At 37.8% G+C, this 26,177-nt stretch overlaps 1 protein-coding gene across 7 annotated transcripts in view; it reads left to right on the top strand.

Moving 5' to 3' along the window:
- Positions 1-24,276, top strand: part of BICRAL (BICRA like chromatin remodeling complex associated protein) — a 68,350-nt gene extending 44,074 nt beyond the window's left edge. For 6 of the 7 annotated variants that reach the window (XM_054024470.1, XM_054024471.1, XM_054024469.1 and 3 more), the window contains 10 exons: positions 4,623-4,671; positions 4,771-4,839; positions 7,664-9,367; positions 11,673-11,778; positions 12,979-13,079; positions 13,807-13,868; positions 14,016-14,161; positions 14,356-14,450; positions 16,666-16,768; positions 20,555-24,276. In XM_054024470.1, coding sequence (XP_053880445.1) covers positions 4,623-4,671; positions 4,771-4,839; positions 7,664-9,367; positions 11,673-11,778; positions 12,979-13,079; positions 13,807-13,868; positions 14,016-14,161; positions 14,356-14,450; positions 16,666-16,768; positions 20,555-21,357 — 3,238 coding nt within the window. In that variant the 3' untranslated portion in view covers positions 21,358-24,276. The remainder of the gene's footprint in view (positions 1-4,622; positions 4,672-4,770; positions 4,840-7,663; positions 9,368-11,672; positions 11,779-12,978; positions 13,080-13,806; positions 13,869-14,015; positions 14,162-14,355; positions 14,451-16,665; positions 16,769-20,554) is intronic. The other variant, XM_054024475.1, reaches the window with a different exon arrangement.
- Positions 24,277-26,177: the final 1,901 nt, after the last annotated feature.

Genomic DNA, 26,177 nt, shown 5'->3' with positions numbered 1-26,177 from the left:
CTCTGTCCTTGGAGCCAAAAAATCTTACCGCGTTATAGGTGAAACCGCGTTATATCGAACTTGCTTTGATCCGCTGGAGTGCGCAGCTCTGCCCCCCCGGAGCACTGTTTTACCGCGTTATATCAGAATTTGTGTTATATGGGGTTGCATTATATTGGGGTAGAGGTGTATGTCCAAAATGTGTAGAACATATTAAATATCCAGTATCTATTACTTTTTTCAGACTCTGAATTTTTTTTTTAAATGTTATGCCAGTCACTGCAATAGGAAAGTTTTCCTGCATGATTCTAGGAGTAGATGAAATCAAGAAGACAAATCTATCCACATATGTCAAGAATAACGAACAGTGAGCTTTATCTTGCATTGCTTATGCACCCAAAACTTCCACTGAAACCAGTGAGAGCCTTGAATGCAAAAGGAATGAAGTATCAGGCCCAATAATCGCTATAATTAGATCAGATTAGTATGTGAATAGCCTACCAAATAACAAATTGTTGGTAGTGTTGCCTAACAGTCGTCATGTACAGTGTTATAATATGAGACTGCTGACTTCAGCCACCAAAGGGAACAGATGTACATCCTGCCTGGAGCATCAGCTTAAGAATTGTCCAAATGGAAACAAAAATGAAAGCGCTCAATAATAAGCCAAGTTACAAGAATTCCAGTCCAAGTCCACAGAATGCTCAGAAGATGAGGTCCTACAAATAGGAGGGTGTTGGGTGTAATGCATTATTTGTTGTAGTGTCCCTTTTTACTGCTTGTATCAGCTATCATTCAGAGCATCTGGCAGGACAGAAAAACTGAAGTTTGTCTCCATTAAATCTTTCAGTTTGGTAAGTGTCTTCTAATCTTTATGGATTTATTTTTAGAAATAATAAAAGTTATAGGATGGTTAGCTAGGATGATGATAAAACATCAAAATTTAAATTTGTCATGATCATAAAAGCTGGTAAGCAGTATTGATAGTAAAGGTCTTGGTTATGTATCAGCAAAACCCCATAAACCCAATGCGTCCATGTATGAATGAGACAGTGAAGCCTTTCCCCTTTATCCTTTTAATTTTCTGTAATCTGTACTGAAAATGAGATTTCTTTTAAAAATAGTGTGTGAAGGTTGTAATGTGTGTGAGTAGAATCTGATCTTAGATGCCTAGATGTTAACTCAGTGTCATGTATATCATGCAGTATGTTTAAAATGTGTATAGTATAACTTCTGTTTGAGCTACAACATAGCTTTTAGAAATGTATCTAGTCTTAATTTAAAGACTTCAGGTGATGGGAAAATCCACCAAGTCCCTAGCAGTGTTGTTCCAATAGTTAATTACCCTCATTGTTAAAATGTACATCTTACTTCTCGCCTGAATTTCCCATTTTCCACTTCCAGTCATTGGAACTCATTATACACCTTTTTCAGCTAGATTACAGAGCCCCATGCTATACTGTATTCATTAATATTAACTTTATACGGGAATTAGGTTTCCAGCTCTCTCCTTTTTTAAAAAAAAAAATTCCCATTTAAATTAAAATAAATATAAAAGGCATTTCATTAGTTAGTGTAACTGGCTAGTAAGCAAAAGCTTACCATCTTATTAGCAGAACAAGTGGCAGGAAACAAATTAGGTCCATTCTAAGATTAGCTCTGTACTTTACAGTTAAAAATCACTATTTAGTCTTATTATTGCAACGGAGTTTGAACTGGAATGTACTTTATGAAGATTTTGAAAAATATTTAGTTTTTCCCCCCTATTTTCAATCTAGTTTAATTAAAAGCCACTGTAGTTATTTATTCTAGCTAATTAGGCTTGATTTAAATAGATATGACAATTAGCTGAGTAGGAATGAATCAGACATCCAATTCCATGAAAATGTTCTCATACTAAACTAAAGCACTATTCTAGAGGCACAGAGTACAACTGGCTGAACCAAAAGGGTTTAGGGCATTTGTATAGTAGCAGCATGATTTTCTTGGTGTTTGTGAGCTCATGCTAGAAACTTATACAGAAACTTGAACTGTCTTTATTTTGTTTTCTGTTTTTCTTTTAGGATGATAAAGAAAGAAGAGGGAAATTTTCAGATTGACCCTGGTGTTTATTGGGGAGATCCATAAAAATGTTTTTCAAAATGTTTTATTAGTACTATTTACAAATAAAGATTATTTCTGTTAAATCAAAGAGTTCATGTAACTTTTTGAATTGAATGTGTACATTAATGGGTGTGTCAAGAAAATAATTATATAATTGCTATATTTAGCAATAACTGCAAAGTAATCCCTGTAACTTAGTCACATATTTGTATGCATACATTAAGAATTTTTACCACCAGATTTGCATTGCTTGATTGTGTATTTTTTAATACATTTGAACTGCAAATATTTAATTCATCTAGCTGCACTTCTTTTTTTAATTGTGTATCAATATTTTGTTCAAGAGTATCTTGAAGGCTCTTAAGCAAAATAAGCTGTCATGGGGAGGGTAACTGGTTAAAAGATAGGAAACAAAGGGTAGGAATAAATGGTCAGTTTTCAGAATGGAGAGAGGTAAATAGTGGTGTCCCCCAGGGGTCTGTAATGGGACCAGTCCTATTCTACATATTCATAAATGATCTGGAAAAAGGGGTAAACAAGTCAGGTAGCAAAATTTGCAGATGATACAAAACTGCTCGAGATAGTTAAGTCCCAGGCAGACTGCGAAGAGCTACAAAAGGATCTCACAAACCTGGGTGACTGGGCAACAAAATGGCAAATGGAATTCAATGTTGACAAATGCAAAGTAATGCACATTGGAAAACATAATCCCAACTATACATATAAAATTAGCTGTTATCACTCAAGAAAGAGATCTCGGAGTCACTGTGGATAATTGTCTGAAAACATCGACTCAATGTGCAGCGGCAGTCAAAAAAGCCAAAAGAATGTTGGGAATCATTAAGAAAGGGATAGATAATAAGGGCTTGTCTATACTTACGCGCTGGTTCGGCGGCTGGCAATCGAACTTCTGGGTTCGATTTATCGCGTCTTATCTGGACGCGATAAATCGAACCCAGAAGTGCTCCCCATCAACTCCGGTAATCCTGCTCGCCGCGAGGAGTACACGGAGTCGATGGGGGAGCCTGCCTGCCGCGTCTGGACCGCGGTAAGTTCGAACTAAGGTATGTCGACTTCAGCTACGTTATTCACGTAGCTGAAGTTGCGTACCTTAGTTCAAACTGGGGGGTTAGTGTAGACCAGGCCTAAGACAGAAAATATCATATTGCCTCTAAATAAATCCCTGGTATCCCCACATCTTAAATGCATGCAGATGTGGCACCCCATCTCAAAAAAGATATATGGGAATTGGAAAAGGTTCAGAAAAGGGCAACAAAAACTGATTAGGGGTATGGAATGGCTTCCATATCAGGAGAGATTAATAAACCTGGGACTTTTCATCTTGGAAAAGAGATGAGTAAGGGGGGATATGATAGATGTCTATAAAATCATGACTGGTGTGGAGAAAGTAAATAAGGAGTGTTATTTACTCCTCATAAAACATGAACTAGGGTTCACCAAATGAAATTAACAGGCAGCAGGTTTAAAACAAACAAAAGGAATTATTTTTTCACACAACACACAGTCAACCTGTGGAACTCCTTGCCAGAGGATGTTGTGAAGGTCAAGACTATAACAGGGTTCAAAAAAGAGCTAGATAAATTCATGGAGGATAGGTCCATCAATGGTTATTATGGGCAGGGATGGTGTCCCTAGCCTCTGTTTGCCAGAAGCTGAGAATGGGCGACAGGGGATGCATCACTTGATGATTACCTGTTCTGTCAATTCCTTCTGGAGCACCTGGCATTTGCCACTGTCGGAAGACAGGATATTGCGTTAGATGGACCTTCGATTTGACCCAGTATGTCCTTTCTTATCAAGTTATCAAAGGAAAAATGCATTTAGTCAGTTATACAGTTGATTTCATTTGGAAAAGATATAACTTTCCCCCTCCCCGAGAAGATAATGTTGTTGTTCTTGAGAAAATTTTCTTTTTTATGAATAGATTGGCAAGAAAACATCTTAAATATTTAGTTTTTATTTATTAATTAAATATGGTAGCTCTTTATCAAGACACTAACTAATTTGCAGGCAATAGAGCTCATTAGAGGAGATTATTCTTATTTTAGTGCTTACATTTCTTGATCTAATACCATTGTTTGTCCATTTAATGCAAAGTCTGTTGTGTTATAGAATATTGGGTATTTATTTTAACACATGGTGTAATAGGTAGTGGCCTATAGAATGGAAGTAAACATGCAAAGTGATATTTAGATTTTTTTTTTTTAGTAATGAATATTAGTAAACACCTGAAATTCTGAAATGTAATGATGAGAATTCCTGTCTTTGAGGAAGCCCCTTTAAAAAAAAAAAAAAAAAGGGTGAAGAATATAAATTTACATATTAACGTGGTTTGCTGAAAACAAGAAAGATCCTCAGCTGATGTAAATTGGCATAGCTCTATTGAAGTCAGTGGAGCTACACTGATTTACATGAACAGAGCATCTGGCTCAAGGTTTTTATTGTTTTTTGTCTTAATTATGCTTTTTTAACAAATGTAAGTACTTAAAAGTGATAACTTTTTTTGTTTCTTTTTAAAGAGATCCACAGGCACTGAATTATTTTCTACATGGACCTAGTAGTAAATCTGTAAGTAGTATTCTACTATACTATTCTAAAATTACATGAACTTTAGTGACTGCTTTACTATTAGTTTAATGTTACTTTACTACATTTGTGCCTTAACAGAGCAATGAAGACTTGACTAATGCAGGGTACTCTGCAGCCAATTCTAATTCAATTTTCGCCAACTCCAATGTAAGTATTTAGAAGAGAGAATATGTATTTATTGTGATTACACGCTTTCATCATGGTTGGTTTGTCCTGTGTACAACTAAATGAAGTAGATGTTAATAGTGTTAATAGCTGACATAAAATAGGCACATCTAGACACTGAAAACTGTGAATGCATGTTTAAAGCACCTGTAACTTCTTTGTAGTCGCAGTTTTTATAGAGGCAAATTGACTGCCCTCATCCACTCCCTTCATTATTTATTTATTTTATTTATTAACATTTATATTGCAGTACAAACATATAGCAAATGACATTATTCCCTACTCCAAACAGCTTATAGTATGAAAGACAAAGGTGGACAGGAGGAAAAGACAAACACGGTGGTTGGATGAAAGTGGGGAAAATGGTTTTAGGGTGTGCACAATTTTCAGCTAGCCAGGAACAATGATCACAATTTGCCACCTGTCTAGCCATTATTAGACAGCAGTTCCCTGTATACATCATGGTAGAGGTGAGTTTTAAGGAGGCACATGAAGGGGAGTAAAGTCGTGGCTTTGTGGATTTCGACTAGGATCTCTTCCTCACATGTCAGAGAGAAAGCAGGAAGGTGCTCATGGGAGAAGTGGGCAACATGTGACATTTCTTTCCTGGGACAGTCATTAGTTGCTCCCTTGGGTCCTGCTGATTAGCAGGAGTGGGGGAGGCAGGATCCTATTTCCTGCATGTCTCAGAAACTGGAGACTTTGGGGGTGCCCATAGGAAACAGGGTATTAAAGGGAGGCAGGAGACGCTGGGGAAGGTGGGTGTTGCTGAGGGCAATGGGATTATTTGGGGGGGGAGGAGTGATCCTTTAGGGGCTTTGGGAGAGGCAGAGAGCCTGCTACAGCCTGACATGTTTGTGAGGGTAGTGGGAGCTGGGACAGAGGGCTTTTGGCTGTAGGTTTGTGAGGCAGTATCCTGCATTCTTTCCTTACTCCCATTTAGAGTAATACGATTTAAGGCCAGGAGTGACCACCAGATCAATCTAGTCGGACCTGTGTATCACAGGCCACCAACACATGCACATTAAGCCCAACAGCTGAAATTAGACCAAAATGTTACAGCCCACAGGAAACTAAGCTATTATAAACCACCAGCAGAGAGTAGGAGGGACTGAGGTGCACCAGTACCAAAGAACCCTTCAGTGGCAGGATATTAAGTGAAATACACCCACATGGACCTGACCATGCACCCGTACCACAGAGGATGGTGAAGAATCCCCAAGGTCAATGTCAGTATGACCTGTGGAAAAATACCTTCCTGACCCCACATAGGGCAACCAGCCCCCGAGTATGTGAGCAAGAACAAGCCAGCCAGCCACCTGAGAGAGAAAATTCTCAGTACCACCCAGAGTCCCATCCAGGGTCCCATCTCCAGCCATGGCCATCTGTGATGCTTCAAAGGAGACAAAAAAGCAAAACAAAAAACCCACAAAAATCCAAACCAACACCAGAATACATTCGAGAAAAAATCCCTTGATGACCCCTACAGGTGACAGCTGATGCATGAGCTTTTAAGAATACTTGACATGAACCAGAAGGCATTCTCAGGGTTGCTGAGCCTGGCCCCCCACCATCACAATCATGTCATACATCCCACGCATAAATTGGTACAGTTTTCTCTTAAAACTAATTAAGTTGTTTGTCCCCACAGCTCCTATTGGGAGGCTGTTCCTGAACCTCACTCCTCTGATGGTTAGAAACAGTCTTCTGATCTCCAGCCTGAATTTGTTCAAAGCCATTTTATACCCATGTCACTGAGCTCTATTTTCAGCCTCTCCTATATTCTCAGCTGCCACCACTGCCTTTTCCTAGGGTGGAGTGCTCCACAATGACCTGACTCCCCACACATGGACAGGGAGTGGCCAGAGCACAATTCCCAGATGGTGGATGGTCCCTTGGGTAACATAGTCAGCTGGCACATGTTAGAGCAGACACCAGGCTGTTCTCATGTGGACAGAGAATCTGGGAGATGTAATCAGGTTTCAGTTAGCCCCCCTTCTGCAGTACCTAATAGAAGGGGCACACTGCAGAGAATCTGGCCCCTAAATTTTAGGTGTTTCTGAAGTGCTGATAAAGTATTTGTGCTAGATTTAATCCTTGTGTTTTCATGCATGTACTGTATATTATAGTTTTACAGGTAAAATTGCAAGGTTTCTGTTACTTTTTTGAAAACCTTTAATAAAATAGCAAAAACTATCCCTCAATATTCCAAAGTGACAGAGATGCTTTCATAAAATAAGCTAGATTCAGTAAAAGGCAGACACAAACGTGAATTGAATAAATAAATTATACTCATGGAGTAGTGTGGCAATCAATGAAAGGGGGACGAAAGCAAACATTGAAGGTAGAGGTCTGAGAGTTTTCCAATATGACAACCATGTCATGCAGCAGTTTTCACAATGTTTATGTGAAACATCCAAAGCCAAAAAGTCCCTACCCTTGAAGGGTGAAGTAGAATTCAGAATCTGAAACTGGCTCTGAATTTCACACCCAGACCTTGCATTTATCATGGGCCAAAAAGGAATTGGGTTTTGGATGACTTTGGAATTTGGCTTTGGGTGGGTTGAGATTCGAATTTTGCACCTTAGCAGTGCTGCCCCAGCTGTCTGTTTTGAGGGCATAAGTGGTACAAGGGCTTTGTGCTGGCCCTATGCACAGGTTGAACTTCACCTTGTATATGTAGCTACAAGGATGTGGTATTATAGAGGGGCTTTGTTCTTTGCAGGGAAAAATTTAATTGGAAACAGTTTGTATCTTACGTTATTTTAAAAATGCAATTTAATTCATTTATTGTTTTTCATTTTAGAACACTGATCCTAAATCCTCCATCAAAGGTGTAAGCAATCAGCTTGGAGAGGGGCCTAGTGATGGACTACAACTGTCAAGTAGCCTTCAGTTTCTTGAAGATGAACTTGAATCTTCTCCCTTACCTGATCTCAGTGAGGATCAGCCTTTTGATATTCTTCAGAAGTCCTTACAGGAGGCCAATATTACTGAACAGACTTTGGCAGAAGAGGCATATCTGGATGCCAGTATAGGTTCTAGCCAACAGTTTGCACAAGCTCAGCTTCATCCTTCTTCATCAGCATCCTTTACTCAGGCTTCTAATGTGTCTAATTACTCAGGTCAGACGCTGCAACCTATAGGAGTTACTCAAGTGGTACAGCAACCAGTTGGAGCATCTTTTGCAAGCAATACAGTTGGTGTGCAACATGGCTTTATGCAACATGTGGGAATTAGTGTTCCCAGCCAGCATTTGTCTAATAGTAGTCAGATTAGTGGTTCGGGACAGATACAGCTAATTGGTTCATTTAGTAATCAACCTTCCATGATGACTATTAACAACCTTGATGGATCTCAGATTATATTGAAAGGCAGTGGACAGCAAGCACCTGCAAACATGAGTAGCGGACTCTTGGTTCATAGACAAACTCCTAATGGTAACTCACTGTTTGGTAACTCAAATTCAAGTCCAGTAGCACAACCTGTAACTGTCCCATTTAACAGCACAAATTTTCAGACATCTTTACCTGTGCATAATATCATTATTCAGAGGGGTCTAGCACCAAATTCTAATAAAGTTCCAATTAATATCCAACCAAAGCCTATTCAGATGGGTCAGCAAACAGCTTACAATGTGAATAACTTGGGAATACAGCAGCATCACGTACAACAAGGGATTCCTTTTGCTTCAGCAAGTTCACCTCAAAATTCAGTAGTTGGTCCTCATATGTCTGTTAATATTGTTAATCAACAAAATACAAGAAAATCAGTTACTCCTCAAACAGTTAGTAATGCTGGCGGTAGTATTGTTATCCATTCTCCTATGGGACAGCCTCATGTATCTCAAAATCAGTTTCTCATACCTACAAGTCTCTCTGTCAATTCTAATTCGGTTCATCATGTCCAGACCATAAATGGACAACTTCTTCAGACTCAACCTTCCCAGTTGGTTTCTAGCCAAGTATCTGCTGAGCATGTTATGCTGAACAGGAACTCTACAAGCATGCTCAGGGCCAACCATTCATATTCAGGACAGATGCTGAATAATCAGAATACAGCTGTTCAGTTAGTTTCTGGTCAGACATTCACAGCTCCTGGAAGTCAAGTTATAGTAAATCATGGAACTTCTCAAATTGTTGGTGGACAGGTGCCATTACAACAGGCATCACCAACAGTGTTGCATTTATCACCCAGTCAAAGTAGTGTTTCTCAAGGTAGATCAGGTTTTACTACAATGTCACCTGGACAGTCAACAGTCTCAAATATGTCAGCATCTAATCGGTTTACTGTTGTAAGTTCTTCTGGCACAGTACATCCCAGCCTGGGGCCACCAGTTCAGTCTGTTGCATCAGGAGGAAATTTTACTGGAGATCAACTTACACAGCAGAATAGAACACAAGTTTCAGTGAGTGTATCACATTGTCTTCCAGTTTCCTCTTCTAAATCTATCAGCACTTTCAGTCGCACATCAGTAGGAGTAACACAGCAACAGTTCACTTTTGCTCAGGTATGAATACCCTTTAAGTACCAACAATACTGCACAAAAGCATTCTAAATCATTTCCTTTTTCTTTGGTGGGGAAGGACGTTAATAGATAATGTCCTTTAATACTGTATTCTCCAAAAATATTCACAAATAATTTATTATGCTTACGGTAATTGTTTTATAAACAAATATTGTTGATCTACTGAAAAAGTATCTAATCCTGCTGCAACCATTTAATCAAAAAACCTCTTCGAATGTTTCTGTAATGTGGATGAATCTATCATTCCCATTAATTCAGATAGTCTTGCTTTTGTTGATTAGTGGTGAAATTTTTTAAAGTGTTCAGCGTGGGCCTATTTCTGCTTCCAGTAAAATCAATAGAAGTTTTACCTTTGATTTCAGTGGGAGCAGAACTATGCCAAGTCAGCACTTTTGAAAATCACACTGTTAGAGTCATAAGGCAAAACTCTGGCATGTGCTAAGTACCTGAAGATCATTTTGACTTCAGTGAGAGTTACGCATGCGAAGGTCCTCTCAGTATTTGGCCCACAGAAATTGGAGATGGAAAAGGGTATATGGTGCTCTAGGCCATTTCTCTGCCAGCACCGGATTATTCCCTGCAGCGTATTTTATTTAGTACTCTGTTCAGTATGGCTTTAAATGTCTCAATCAGTTTGGATTTTCAGTTTTGAAGTTCGGGGCAGAGACACACTCTTCTGTAAACCATTGAAAGAGTTACAAAGAGCTTAATTTTATGGAGCTCTTTGGAGAGAAAAAATTATCATATAATCTGTTGTGAAAGAGAAGCCTTATAAATATGCCTTCTTTAGTAAGTGATCAGTAAAATTAAAATAGTGATATGCTGTGTAACTCTGAATCAGAAACTGCATATGTGTTTTGGGATGGGGGAAACAAGCTGGATTAATTTGTGTTGTTGGGGGCAGTAAGTGAATGACTAGTGTCACTTGATCAACAGTGGGAATTTACACCACTTCTGAAATCAGCTACAGTTATTTTGTATTTTCCTTAAGCATAATAAATTGGCCTAGTTGCCTGTTCTTCTTTGAGGTGTCCTCTGTACTTCCTCACTTGTGGGATGGGAGCTTTGGAAAGTTTTGAAAAGCAGTGTCCATTGGAGTCACAGAAGTGCCCTCTTGTTGGCACTGAAAATTCTGAGTCATAAAAGGGCTGTTTGGCCCCTGGTACCTCAGTTCTTGTCCATGATTAACTCTAGCTTTTTTCTATGCTCGCAGCCATATTTTTAATTTTAATTAATTAGTCAGTGCTCGGTAGTGTACCATTCTCTGGACCAGGATCCTTGTACAGCTTGAGAGACCCTCACAAGTTAAGAATATGCAGATATGACTTCCAGAGGGAAAAAGGGTTACTTAGTTATCTCACAAATGCTGACTTTCCATACTTGGTCTTCTTCCTTGGCGTTGTTCTCTCATGCAACTCTTCAAATTTGTATATTTAGGACAGTGGCATTTATAAAACCTGTACTGAAGGCACTTATTAGGATGGGTAGGGATGGATAGTCTTTTTCTGTTTTATGGGGACATGGTACAATAGTCTTGAAGATTTTCTTCCTTTTCTGCAGAAGGGCCTCCCAGAACTTTTCAGCATTCTAATGCTGCCAGTTCTATTAGCTGATAGGACAAATAAGAGCTAGTAATTACACAGGAAATGTGTTACACATCAGTACTCTTTGTACTTCTGAGGACTGACTGGCACAGTGTTGTATAAGATCTGATTATTTATATGTCAGAACACAAAGTATAGAAGAGAAGGGAGTGTAGGGAAATAGTTAATTTCCAACCAGTCAGCACAACATGGTTATTTTTCATGTTTGGGATTCCAAATTTCATTAAAATACCACACAACAGCTATTAGATGCTTTGCGTGCCCGCTCATCTGAGATTTAAATTTATTAATGTGATTGCATTGAGTTTCTCTCTTAAAATTTCTAGGTGTGGGGGTCATTGTGTTGGTATTGAGGGAAAGTAAAACTAGACTTACTGCTACAGTTAACCTTGCAGATGATGAACTGTTTTAGAAGATTTAGATTTGGAGGGGGAGTTCTTTGAAGGAAAGTGGCCTATACAGAGAAAATATAATTTAATAAGAAATCTCCTCAGAAGAAGTGAGTATGTAGTGAAAGTTTAGTTTTTGTTCTCATTTTGTTTCTTTGATGCCATTCTTACATAATCACAAGGGGGGAAAGAGTTGAGCTCAGTTGTAGGTTTCCTTTTTGCATTGTTATTAGGTCTGTTAAAACTTGCAGTGATTACTAGACTAACCTTTATTTCCCTATGGCATTTTCACAGGCTCAGAAAAAAGTTATGAACCAGTCCTCACCAGTTTCTGCATCAAAGTCACAGGATAGCTTGAGACAACCTCAGCTAACAGGTCTTCTGAGTAACACGTTGCCAGGTCAGATAAAGTCTTTTCATGATGGTTTTCCCCAATCCTTCTGGCATTTGAAATGGGTTCTCCTTCATTATGTCAGGCGCTGAATGATGATTGGTGACGATAGGGGGTCCTAATGATTATTCTTTTTTTTCCGTTTGAGGAACAACAGTGCTGAGCCCACAGACTTTCTCTTTAGCAATTGGTCATATGGTCTTTTTCCAACAAGAATTGTTAGTAGCCATCTGATTCTATTTGTTGGAATGATAGACAATGAGCAGTCAAGAATCTTTTCCCACAATCCAAATGTGTCATCTGTGTGATGTGTTTAAGCGAAGGAAGTGAGAAATATCAAGTCACTTTCAAACCAAGGTCTTCTGCTGCAGAATTCCAGTTATGTCTTTGAGACTTCCAGCCATCCTCATGTGATAACAACTCTTAACTACTCACCATTTTGTTTTTCCTGGTACAAGATGTTGTGGAATCTAATCAGCAGTTATTGTTTTGCAAAGAGGATGTAAATATAAGTTTTCAGTTAAGGTAGTGATGCACTGAACATGAGAAGATATTATGTGGGCTCTTGAAGTGGCACCATCCTAATTACAATTTTAAAGTTTCTAATATAGACTTAAGTCAACAGGAATGTCTATATTACAATGATTGTACGTGTTCTACACAATGTTTCTGTGCAAAAAGTAACAGTACTATTTGTGTTACATGTGGTGAGTATGTTGGGCTGAGATGATTCCTCTAAATTATACAGCCAGACAATCAGGTGGGAGGCTACCCATCTGAATCTACAACAGTGTGTGACCTGGCCACTCATTCACAACTTTTAATGGTGCTGCAGAGCCTTGAGTTTATAATTTTGGGGAACTATTAGTAAAAAGCTGGATAAACTCCAATTTATCTTTTTTTCAAATCTCTTTCAGGATGATGCTTAAGATATTTGATTTTTTTTCTTATTTTGGATTGATGTGTTTAGAGATTTTAGACTGATTTTCTTTATTTATAAACAAGTTTATAGTTTTCAGCACTGTAGTATCTGAGTACCATTTACTGTATTGATTTCCTTACATGACTGCAGTAGCAATACTCCTATACACACTGTTATGTATCAACATCTATCGATATGTAATTTTCAGATCAGGACTTCAAATATTATGTGGTGGTTTGTTTTAAGAATCATGAGTAATAGACTCTTTTTAATGTGTACTTTTATAGGACAGGATTCTGGAGGTAAAATCATCCAGCAATCTTTAGGAACAACACAGTCACAGCAGGAAAAAGCAGTAGGATCATCTCCTATCCAACAACATGTGCAGGTAGGGAGCATTTTTCAGTTAATCTGTTTTTCTTAATTTTAATGAAGATAAGGAACCAGGAACAGTGTAGAAATACTAATTAATAATTCCCTACATGTTATTCTCATTGATCCCTACCCTAAACACAATCATTAATCTTCCAAAAGTTTGTTTTGGTGGGAGGAAGGAAAGAGGAATGTCTTCCAACCCCTTAGAGATATTCCAGGAGCCTCTTTAAAGTTTTAAAAGCTTTTAAAAATAGAACCTTTTCCTATTTTCTAAATATGAATGAATCAATATAGCAATCTGAAGGCATGTCCGCTAATTCAATACTGTGCGCTCTGCTCTTGATATCTAGTCGATCATCAAAGTGCTCTAAGGCTACACCCCTTAGTTACTCCATTGCATTTTTTATTCTTTATGTAGTGGGACTCAATTGTTAGCATTGTTGTTTACTGCCTATGTGGTAGGTTTCTTTTTGGGGGGCTGTGTAAGATGAGATACATAGTTTTCCCCATTGCTTACTTCATTCATGAGCAAAGCAGGAATCATTTATGGTAGCTCACATTTATGGCAAAGACTTCAAGTAATCTGTTTTCATTGATACAGAAGCTTACAGAAAATAAATGTGAGAGGCAATTGAAAGTATTTTATACTTAATGAGCAGTTTGTGCAAGGAAATTCTATAACTTATTTTTTCTAAAGGAAAAGATAATGCCAATGTAATTGAGTTTTGGTTTGGTCCTAGGTGGATGTTCATACAGTTGGACAAAAGAGGCCTGCTGCTAAACAGCTAACAAAAGGAGCTTTGTAAGTCATTTTTTTTTCTATTGTAGTTTTGTTAGAGACATTTCTACTAACCTCTGCCTCTCTCACTCTGTCAGTTTGTAAACTGTAATATAGCCTTACGGTGTTAGAATAAATGTTAATTATTGATATTAGTCATTTTCTTTTTAGTATTCTACAGCAGTTACAGAAGGACCAGGCACATGCTGTGACACCAGATAAAAGTCAATTCAGATCGTTAAATGATGCAGTCCAGAGACTCCTCTCATATCATGTGTGCCAGGGATCACTGCCAACCAAGGAGGATTTAAGAAAAGGTAATTTATGTTTAAATTTGGTATGATAAAAGTTGTGCTGCTGCTTATTAGAATTTTTAAGCAGTTAAATATTACATGGGGTGCTGAAAAAATTGATTGTGTAAATCAGAAAGACTAAAAAGAAAGGACACTTTTGCGAGTCTGTGCTAGTTATTGGAGAACATTATCTAAATGTATTCTTTGTGTCTTTTTAGTGGACAGTGAATTTGAATCTGTAGCCACGCAGCTTCTGAAAAGGACACAAGCTATGCTAAATAAGTACAGATGTTTGCTCATAGAAGATGCAATGGTAAGATTTATAAGCAAGAAAAAAATTATTTTTGTGAAATGTATGGATCAGTTAATGCAAATTGGAATGGATTATTAAAACAGGTTTAATGGTCCAGAATAGAGTGATCTCAGAGTTGTATTACTTCCCTCTGTATCCACAAATTATTTTGTGGCTACCACTGCGGACGGTGAACGTAAACAAAATGTCTCGCGGCCCGCCAGCAGATTATCCTGATGGGCTGCGTACCGAAGGTTCCCTACCCCGGTCTGAGCGATTGGCTGAACAAGAAGTAGGACTGATTGGACTTGTAGATAGTGTTCCCTCTTAATGTTCCCACGCATGTGCAGAATTAATTTTGTCATGTGCACCAATATGGAGGTGATGTGCGACACATCACCTCCATATTGGTGCACATAAAATTCATGTGGCGGGGCTGGGGCCGAGGGGTTCAGAGTGTCGGAGTGCTTGGGCAGAGGGTTGGGGTGCGGGGGGTGAGAACTCCAGCTGGGGGCGTGGGCTCCGGGGTGGTGCCGGGGATGAGAGATTTGGGGTGCAAGCTGCCCCGGCGCTACGGTGGGGAGAAAGGACTCTCTTTACTATGCACCTGGACTTTATTCATAGCTCTGCCATAGACATTCTGTATAGGTATGTCTACACTGCAGTTAAAAACCCATGGCTGGCCTGTGCCATCTGACTCTGCTGCCAGGCTGTTTCATTGCAGTGTAGACTTCCAGGCTCGAGCTGCTGCCCGATCTCTGGGACCCTCCCATCTTGCAGGGTCCTAGAGAATAGGCTCCAGCCTGATACTGGAAGTCTACATTGCAGTGAAATAGCCATGCAGCCCAAGCCCTGCAAGCCTGAGTCAGCTAGCACAGGCCAGCCACGATTGTCTAATTGCAGTGTAGACATACCCTATGTGACTTTGGACAAGTCACCTAGACCTGATGCAGCAAAGCACTTAAGAATGTGCTAATTTTAACTGTGCGAGTAGTCCCACTGACTTTGCTACTCACATTCTTAAAGTTAAGAAGGTGCATAAATGCTCTCATCTGGCCGTGTCTTCACTAGTAAAAACAAAAAGGTTTTAAATTCGTGTTAAACTAACCCTTGTTAAAATCCTAGTGAAGGCAAGGCAGATGTCGTCTGCATCTTCATAGCAAAATATAGACCACAGTTATAACTTCCCCAGAGAGTAAGAAACATATGAAAACCGGCTTACAATAAAAGTGCAGACACAGGTATAACAGGGTACTATAAAAAGGAAAAACCGTTGTCATTTATGTAAATAATAATGTTGGAATCTATTGTGTGAATATCAGGGCATCCTCATAGTTGCTTCAGGCTTGGTGTGCTTTAAAGTCTTTTTAAAATAGTGTGGGTTTCAGTACAGTCTTTTATGTTATCCTGAGTTTTACGGACACAAATAATTGTAGGTACATTTGACGTAATTTAGGCATCTGACTCTCTGATTAGACTGCTATCTGACTGATATCAAATATACTGAGAAATAATTGTGCATGCAAAAGTGTAGGTGGATATAAAAAAATCTATCCTTTATATTTTGAACCAATATACAGTAATTCAGATTCCATAACATTGGAAAGGAAATGCTATTTGGAACAGTGTGCCATGGTGTTGGATTTAATTGTATGGGATGTAATGTAGCAGGCAATGGGTTAATTCTCTAGTGCTTGGTGATGGGTTTTTCCTGGTTTAATCTCATTGTTAGCAATGGATGCAGCAGAGCTGTCAGCACCAGAGAGTTAACTTAAAAAAAGGGGGTGGGGGGCGGGAAACAGAAGTGTGTTGATAAATGCTACAGCATGGGCTCTTCATGAGTATTTTTTCTAACAGAGAAAGTTATTTCATGCTAGATAATAAACTGCATATGTGAATGTTAAGTAATGTAGCCCTTGAAATACTGTTATTTGTATAATTATATTGATTCACTGTTAAAACAAAGCTTTAACAACTACAAAATAATAATGACTGCATTTTATTCCAGTAGTGCCTGGAGGCCCCAATCAAGACTGGGGACCCCATTGTACTAGGCATTGTACAAACACATAATAAAAGACAGTCCCTGCCCAAAAAAGTTAATACTAGTGGAATACAAAAAGAAAAAAAACCTAAATTTTTATTTAAAATCCATCCTGTCATGCTCCAAAGCTGTGGCGGGATTGTTTTTTTTATATGAACATATGAAGTGATTTCTAGGAATTCTCTTTTGCAGCGGATAAATCCCTCTGCAGAAATGGTCATGATTGACAGGATGTTTAACCAGGAAGAAAGGGCATCTCTGTCCCGGGATAAGCGCCTTGCACTAGTGGATCCAGGTAAGAAATGTTTAACTTCAGCACTGTGAAGAAGAAAACTATTTGCATAATCTTCCAGATGTTAAAAATATTAGGGGCCAAACTGAGCTGTTGATTTTAAGTGCAGTTCCTCTTTCTGCTTCAGAATTAATGGTTTATGGTGAAATCAGACCTTCAGCTTCAAGAATCTAAGTTGGCATGTTTTACATCAAGAAACATTGTAAGGTTAAAGTTGTTCTCAGGAAAAAAATAATGGGTGCACTGGTGGGAAACCATGCAAGAATCCTGTTAGCAACAATCATGTGTTGCTTCTGTGGACAGGACCTTTGAGTCTGCAGCCAGCCAGATACAGTAATACTGAGAGAATGTGAATTCCCTCATTCTCTTAATGAAGTGTTATTTTTGGAGCCCAATGACCACTTAAATTCCAGCATTGACTATACTGCTGATAGACACAACCAGAAATATTCAACAAATGCACTTGTGTAGTATAGGTATATGTTCCTGTTGCATCCTGATGCTCTGTTCATCTTAAAGGACATTCAGAGAATGTAAAATACAAATATTTGGACAATAAAATATTCTATGAAATGATCTTCTTTTAGATATTGTATTCAGACAGTTAGGATGCTTGCAAATGCTTGGTGCATTATTTTGAAAAACCTTACTTAATAGAGTAGGAGATGTTGGGTATGAGTCCTTGTATTGCTGTCAGGTAAAACATATATGATCCCGCCTGCACTTCAGCATGCAGTAATTTGTGGATTTATTATAAAGCTGTTCTCACAGCAAAGACAATTGGGTTTAGATATTTTGTTAATAACTCTTCTAGCGTCTTACTCTGTTATGTATCAAAGGGGTAGCTGTGTTAGTCTGGATCTGTAAAAGCAGCAAAGAGTCCTGTGGCACCTTATAGACTAACAGACGTATTGGAGCATGAGCTTTCATGGGTGAAGTGGGTATTCACCCACGAAAGCTCATGCTCCAATACGTCTGTTAGTCTATAAGGTGCCACAGGACTCTTTGCTGCTTTTACTCTGTTATGTAATATTAAATGTAAGAATAGGGAGGGAGAGAATAGAAAATAAAAATAAAACTCCTCAGCAGAATTGGGCAGATTTGGGGGGGAAATTCAGTTTTTTGCAAATATAGGTGATACCTGTCTGTGGTTTGGTCCCTTGGCCTCCTTACAATGTAAACTTGTGAAGCAAGTGGCTATCAATTTAGCATTTAAAGGAGACCTGCAAAGGAAACAATAACAAAAATTGTTCTTTTTGCTTCTTTACCATCTATAAAGAAGGGCTAAAAGGATTTTTTTAAAAGGCTTTTTCTTATTTTTACCGTAGAAATACAACTGTATCTTTCCCATTTTTGCCAGAGGATTAGTAGGACTAGATACCTGGAGTGGAAGCGTTTTTGCCCTTCAGTTGAAGGAGTAGAGGTCTTCTTTTACAAGTTTGAGTTAAAAGGTTTTCAAATAGAAACAGAGTTTTGAACAATGTGGCTAAAAATCCCTTCTCCAGTCACTTGCCCAGATTTCAGTCTCCTAGCTTTATTAATCCTGCTTATTATTTCCCAACTGCTTAAAGTGTGCTAGGTGCCTCACAGAAAGAATAAGACCGGTTCCCATCTTAAAGCGTTTATAGTCTAAATAGGCAAAACATATGGAGGATAGGGGAAAGGAACATAATGTACAAGCAAATTGTTGTCCTAATATGACTAGTTGTCCAGTCTTCCAAGGAATCCTCCACCAGAAGTAGGGAAATCAGGAAATAATACTGTTTATATATAGCATAAAGGAGAAGCCAAGACAAAATCCCACTGCACAAAACTGTTTTTCTTCCTTTGCAGTAAAAATGTATTTCTCAAGCATGATGCTGTGAAATGTAACATTGATTTAACAAGGAAACAAATGGTACCAAAATGTGTGTTCTTATATTTTTAATATTTTAGCATTAAATTTAGATGATCAGCTCTTGCATGAGCATAAGGGAGATTCACAAGAAGCTTCCCTCTCTTCTCCTTCCCAGAGTAGCTTGTGTAAGGACCAATCACACTAGGGCCCCTGTGATCAGGAACTTCTATTCTCTTCCTCCTCATGATAAACAAATTGCTCAGAAGAGGGCAGAGACAAGGTAGAGCATGGCCCAGACTCCCCTCTGCATTATCCCTCAGAGTAGCTCCACCCCATTTCCTACTCAGGTCTGTGTGTAAAGCACGCAATCTTATCCCTAACTTACCTGTTAGCATACCTTTCGTAAGTGTAAGGTCTTCAGACAAGTTTATCTTCTAATTCATTGTTCATATGTTGATTTAACACTCTCCAGAAATGTAATAAAATTTCACTTTTCAGTATCTTTTGTTCCTGTTGAACATAGTGGGTTTTTATTCTAATTAAAAATTTTAGAAATTTAAGTGTGATTGGTTTTTTGTATTCTTTAAATTCTGATGCCATATACCCGAGCAGCAAAATGTTAGTATGTATTCATGATACAGAAAATGAACTTGTACTCAAACTGCCTATTTTGAATATAATTCTCAGTAGGGTTCAGAAATGCTTGGAAAAATATCAGTAAAATACTTTTTGTCAGAATTTTCCCATTTGTTGAAATAGAAATGTTCTGCCGTATTATGGAGATTTTTGAAAAAAATTCCACCAGAAACCAGGCCTGGAAGCCCTGGGCCTGGGAGTCCCAGGTTCATGGCTCTTCGGCAGCCGGGGTTTTCAGGATCCCTTGCTCTGGGTCATCCTGCCAGGACTTCTAGTAGACCTGAGCAGAGAATGGTAATTCCATTTGGGAGACCATTTCAAATTTTTTGGTTTTCATTCTGAACTGGAATGAAACCAAATTTCAAAATCTAGAAATGCTCCATGAAACAGAATTACTGAGTTTTCTGCCCAGCTCTAGCACTATGATATACAGTGCTTAGCAAATAAAAAGCAGAATCCATAGTCATAATAAGATGAGTGCACATCCCTTGTATGTATTTCCAATACCCGAGAACACACATATCTCAATCCCTGCTGTATTCCCTGGAGTTCTGTTCTTATAACCATCTCCTTTTCATGTTTTACTTTCACTACAAATTAATACGTTTTTAAAAGAATAGTACAGTTACATCTTGGCTACACTGATCACCATTAAACAAGATATTTGTCATAGAAAACAGCACATCTCCCATTTACTCAGAAACTTTCAGTAGGGACAGAAGAGCTTCAGAATCCTGGAATAGCCAATACCTATAAGGCTCACAGCAACGATAGAAAGAGTCAAGGGGAAAGTCTGAGACTATTCCAGACACTCAAACTTCCCATCAGACATAATTTGTCCAGCTTGTATCTGGCTTCATCTGGGAGTACAGTGCACTATACTTAATTTGTCCACTGGTTAATTAGATCAAAATCTGAGGTATTAGGCCCTGATCCAGCAAAATATTTAACCATATGCTTATGATTCCATTAAAGTCATATTCTTAAATGCTGACAGTTGCAGAAGTCACTTTCCTTGAGTGCTGTCAACTTATGAATGGACTGTTTGCTGAGTTGAGCTCTGGGTTGCCACAAATGTTTTTGGGAAAGCCAATAAAGACTTTAGGCTCTGAATAGGTATTGTAGTCCAATAAATGGGCAGTAAATACTAGAGGCATTTTCAAACAAGAGAGGGCAATGTGAGCAAATAACTTCTGTTTATTCATGGGTTTTGATGCTCAGTCACTCAAGAATGCTTGTTCTATTTAGCACTTCTTTACATTTTATGTCTTTGATATTTAATAACTCCAAACTAAAATTTTCTTTTTAATTTTCAGATGGTTATCTGGCTGATTTTTGTTGTTCTTCTAAACAATTTGATGAAACTGCTGATGAAGCACAGTCCAGTGAAAGTGATCATCAGTGTAGTAAAACTTTGACTTCTCGCAGTCAGACTACAAAGATCCAAACCAGAGACCGATCAAAATCCAGCACAGCAGAGTCTACAAATCATGACAAACTTCATTTAGTGCCTAACAACATTATGACACAACTAGAAGGAAAAATTTCTACTAAAAAAATGGAAAGCCTCACTAAAGCTTTAAAGTTTGAGAAGGCTAGCTGTTCTCCTGACAGTCAATACATGGCGGTCTCTGAAGAGAAATTGGCTGGTAAAGATCTTGCCAAGACCAATGAAAATTCTTCAAGTTCTGAAGACCTGTCAAAAACCTTGTCAAGAGCTAATCATGGTACACATAAAATGTCAAGGAATACAGTTGAATCTCACTCAGAGGTAATATGTAATAATAACTCCCTCCAAGACAAAACTCAGAGGAGCTTTCCAAAGAATGAGGTTTCACATCCTGACAACATGAAAGGCTCGGGTGAACCCCAACAGGATTTACTCCTCAGTAAGAGTTTAGAAACTACATTCAAAAACATTTTGGAACTGAAAAAAACTGGGAGACAGCCACAAAGTGAGGCTACTGGTAGTGGCTCTGTAGAATTAGACTTTCCAAACTTTTCACCGATTGCTTCACAAGAAAACTGCCTGGAAAAATTTATTCCAGATCACAGTGAAGGTGTTGTAGAAACGGACTCTATTTTAGAAGCAGCTGTAAATAGTATCTTAGAGTGTTAATAGTTACAGTACCATGGACAAGTTATGTTTCTCTTAGTAGAAGCAAATGTGAATGACACCACAAGTACAGCCTGACATATGTCAAAGGTTAATCTTTCTAAACTAGATTCTGTTCTGTGTTTGAGAGCAATACTCATTGTGATTACAGTGAGATATCCAGTAAAGTTAATCCTTGTTAGAATGCAGTCTGTTGGGGCCTACACATTTCAAGTATTATAATGATAGTGCTTATGGTAATTGTTTAACACTGCAATTTAATGAGATTGCAGTTCACTAGGCCCTAGGTAATAAGGTAATATACTGACAATCACAGTCGTATGAAAAGACCGATTTATTCAAGAAAACTTTAAAAAGACAAATGGAAGCAACAATTTTCTCCCTTCCATAAATCACTAGATTTTAGTTTTTTTCCAGGAAAAGCTCGTGGTTAAATACCCATTGTACCTCTATTCAGAAGTGATTGTCTGTCTAATTTATTAATGAATCCATCTGCTCTAGGATTTTAAGTTGGAAGGATGTCATCGGTACGTTTATAGGGCTTCATATTTTAAGTGATTTTCTGTTGTCACTGAACAGAAAGTAGTACATGAGTATATCTGTAGTGGGTGAATTTAGTCTGTGGAATGATACTGTATAATGTTAGTCACAACGGTATGATGTGAAATAATATATGGTAGACTAAGGAAAGAAGAACAGAAGCCAGTAAGTGGCAAAGTATGCAGGAGGAGGTCATGATAGAGCCATGAGTTTATATATATATATATATATATATATATAAACTCTTGAGGAGAAGGTTTTGCATTTTATAATTGGATATAGTCAACCTAAGTCTTTCTGAAGTGGTATAAATGTTTTTTTTTTTTTTTTTTTTTTAAGACCAAGTGTCAAAAGCACTTTTATTTGAAAACCGTGTTATTAAATTAGTAGTTTATACTTTGAGGGGACATTAGCTGTAATCTGAGAAATGTAAAGGCCAGTGTTGTTGCTTGTTTCTGCTTCTTGCTGTCAGAGAATATTAGTCATCCACTGCAGCAGTCATAACTACCAAAATATGTCCAGACCAAAGTTAATCAGCTATCCCATTGTTAACACATATCTAAACTTGTATAATTATTAATTCACATTTTAGAGCCAAAGGAAACACCTTCGTGTTTGTATTTGGCTGGTGTTGATGTTGACGAGAATAGAAGCTTGTTATTTTATTTATTTATTTTTAATATGTGACATTTTCCCTTTTATGGCCCATGCTACTTTTTTAATAGTTTACTTTGGTCATTAGTGCTGTTGTGCACGTAAGTGTTCTGCCATTACCACGATGAATCTAGCATGTATGTCTGCTCAGGAGGGTAGAGCTGTTGTGGTTTCTAAGGCATGCTCTCTATTTCTCTTTCCTTCTATCTTCCTCCCTGTTGCTCTCAAAAATAAACAGCCATGTTTCAAAATTTGCTGATTGCCATTATCATAATCTAGAGACTTACTGTGACAAACTGTGGTTGTCAGTCAGATTGCCAGAACTGCCAGGAAAGAAAACAAAAGGCCAGGTTTTGCTGTCCTTTACACCAGTGAGTTTGCACCAGTGTAAAAGAGAGCAGAATTTGGCCCTTGGGCTTTTGACAGCACAAAATTATAATGCACCTCATTTTGTTGAGCTGCAGCCCACCATGTGATAACATAAGAAAACCAAATCTAGTCAACCTGAGAAAGATAACAATAGTTAAGATATAATTAAGGTTCAGTTCCCCTTCAATGTGAATGGAAATATAAATATTTTGTACATTATTAATTGCCATTTTAAAAAATTTGTGCCAATTTTAAAGTACAAATTTGTCAAAATCCAACATTCCCAAATGTCATGTAAAACATTTAAAATAATAACATGGTATTGCCAGTTTTAAATTTCTAGCTGGGCATCATTACAGTAGACTCTCAGGCAATTAGCTATTTTCTAGTTAATGAGACTGACAGTATAGTCTTTGCAAATTGCCTTTGAAATTTCATAAAGATAACGATGGCTGTGTATCCTGAGGATAATGTATCTTATAATTCATTCAATTTCAGCCAGTATGAGCACTCTAGAAAGTAAGTTATATCAGCAATGTAAATTAGTTTAATTTTCATCTTATGAGAAAAAGATGCACATTTATGGATCTTGTCACTCTTGGTACCATCTCAAACAGCATATTAGCTTTCAAGCATCTGTACAGCAACTACATAACCTAAATAACAAAATGGTGTGTCCACTATGTAAATTTATTTTCCTGGGCAGTGAATTATAGATAATGACAAATAAAGATTAAGACATGTTTTTTATCATTGTTGATTAGGTCAGACAAAGGTTTGTCCAAACATCTTATGTCAGGAATCCATTGAGCAAAGGCCAGCAAACTTACTGTTGGATCATTAGTGTTCTGTTATTCATTAATTTGAATTCTATTTTAGGAATACTTGTACTTGGTAATGCAGTAAACAAAATAATCTTATATATGAAATGTTGTTTTAATAAAGTGTGAATTGGAATCTGATCCAATGAAATATTTTAACACATGTCTGATTTTAAGCACATGCTAAAATGCTTTGCTGGATCAGTATAATGATTTCCAATATTCTTGAATACTGCCTAAGGTTAAAATAAATTTTAAACTGGCAATTACAAAAAAAAATTTTAACTTTGAAGAGTTTAGCATAATTTATCTCTTAGATTAGGGAGGCCTTACAGACTGACTTCGCTTAAAGAGGATGTGTCACTTATTGTCAATGTGGTATGGACTTTATTTGCTTAAATACCTTCATTTGTATAGTATGTCTCACTTGAAATTGCTTTGTATACATTTTGTAAAAATATTTATAAAATGTTTTGTAAAAAAAGTATAACAAATTGCAGTTTATTTTGTTATGTTGGATAAATACTGTTAAAAGACACGAGTTGGTAAATATATTGTTAATCCATGGATAGGAAATGTTTAGTTGGAGATTACAGATTGAAACAACCATTGCAATACAGCCAAAGATTTGGGAAAAAAGTATATCTGTGATTGTCTTGATTTAACCAAGATGAATAAGTACATTTCCAAAAGGAGGGTTGTTTTCAGTTTCAAGTAATATGGTTGCAGAACAGTCTGACTTACTATACTTTTTTATAAAGCGACTGTATTATGAAATAATATATTTAATAGAACAGCTTTTTCATGCTGTGCATGTAATTTTTTGAAGATATGCTAATAAGCCACGGGTCATGTGGTAGCATAAAAACATTGTTAGTTTTAATCTCTTCTCTCAAAGTGCTCAAGTTGGCTATGCCTTGTTACATTATCACAGAAATCCTGTCTTAAAGTGATAAGGTGGCTGAAAGAAGGAACAATATGGTATTAAGGACTAAATCATCTCTACTGTGCCGGGGTGTGCTATACAGGGGAAAGGGTATAGGTAGCCCTTTCTCCTCCTCCAGTGCATCTTCACATGATAAAGGCATAAACTACCTCCTAGGACTAAGGAATGCAGGAGAGGGGAGTTGTGTGTACTAGTAGCCTTGGAGGGAGCATATCTTGGTGTAGCATGAGTGATGCCATGTCACCTCACTCTGCCCCTGGAGTGCCCACCTCACTCAACCCTTCCCTCACAGCACACAGAAAACATGGTTTTCAGTAACATAATACCTCTTTCCACCTGGGTGGTGTGCCTCCTTGCCACTGTGGTTGGGCCTGGCAGAAGATATAATTGAATCCTAAGGTCCTGATCCAGCAAAATGCTTCGGCTTGGGGCCTGAATAAAGTAAACATTCATAGGAGGGCATAAAGACCAGGGCTTCATCCAGGGAGGGTAGTGAGTATTTTCAAATCACATGAATTGAAAATGTCATAGAATGTTAAGGTGGATATCAAAAGGAAATCAGATGGTAGAAATCTTCTTGATCTATATGATAATCTATTCTAATTTGTGACAACAAGGCAACGAATAAAGCCTAGTTACATGATGCTTTTCACCTGGAGTCATCCTGTAACAAAATGAAGATGGCTTTATGACTTGGTTATATGTTGTTTGCATCCTTTTATAAAATAGTATTGGCTAAGCATTGTGTTCGGCGATAGAATCACCAAGAAAGCTTCCCAGAAACCCAACAACTGTGAGGTATAGGTTACTACACAGCTGTCTTCACTTTAAAGTACCCTTTCACTGTGATCAGGATGGAATTGTGCTCTGTTTTTTCTGCAAGGATGAGAAAACTCTAGTAGACTTAAAAAAAAAAAAAAAAATAGATACCTTAGGATTTTCGATCATGGTGTTTGGCATATAGATTCCAGCTTTGGTTTGGATTCAGAATTTCCAAAAACATTATCATTTTGTATATGTATGAATAAGTTATTTAAGGAAGACATAGGATCACAGCCATTTCTGAATTTCTAAAAAGAAAAGATTGCCAGAATAAACCTGGAGCACAGCAGGAGGCATGTAAGTGAACTTCAAATCCTCACAAAATCTGCCTTTCATCTTCCGAAAATATTTCCTCCTCTTTATAAATTTTGGTGTTTTTCCTTTGGAATGGTTCTCAGTCTTCCTTGCAGTTCTCAAACCGGGCCCTTTGTCAGAAAACAAAGAAACAGTTTTACAGGAAGCCATCAGCAAAATCATAGTAACAGGTTCTGTAGAAGAGCCCAACTTCAGCAACCACAAGGTATAATGTGCAAAAATCAACAGAGTCCAGCCTCTAAATAATATCCTTATATTTCAATTTTCTTTATTATTCTCTGATTTGTGAATCCACTATCATTTTTGTTTTCTTTGGTCCCCAAATTCTTGTGCTACAAACCATCTAGTCTTTATGC

The sequence above is a fragment of the Malaclemys terrapin genome, chromosome 3, assembly GCF_027887155.1.
Source record: "Malaclemys terrapin pileata isolate rMalTer1 chromosome 3, rMalTer1.hap1, whole genome shotgun sequence".
NCBI classification, from domain to species: domain Eukaryota; kingdom Metazoa; phylum Chordata; order Testudines; family Emydidae; genus Malaclemys; species Malaclemys terrapin.
Note: the sequence above shows the minus strand (reverse complement) of the source record. Positions and strands in the feature narration are given on the sequence as shown.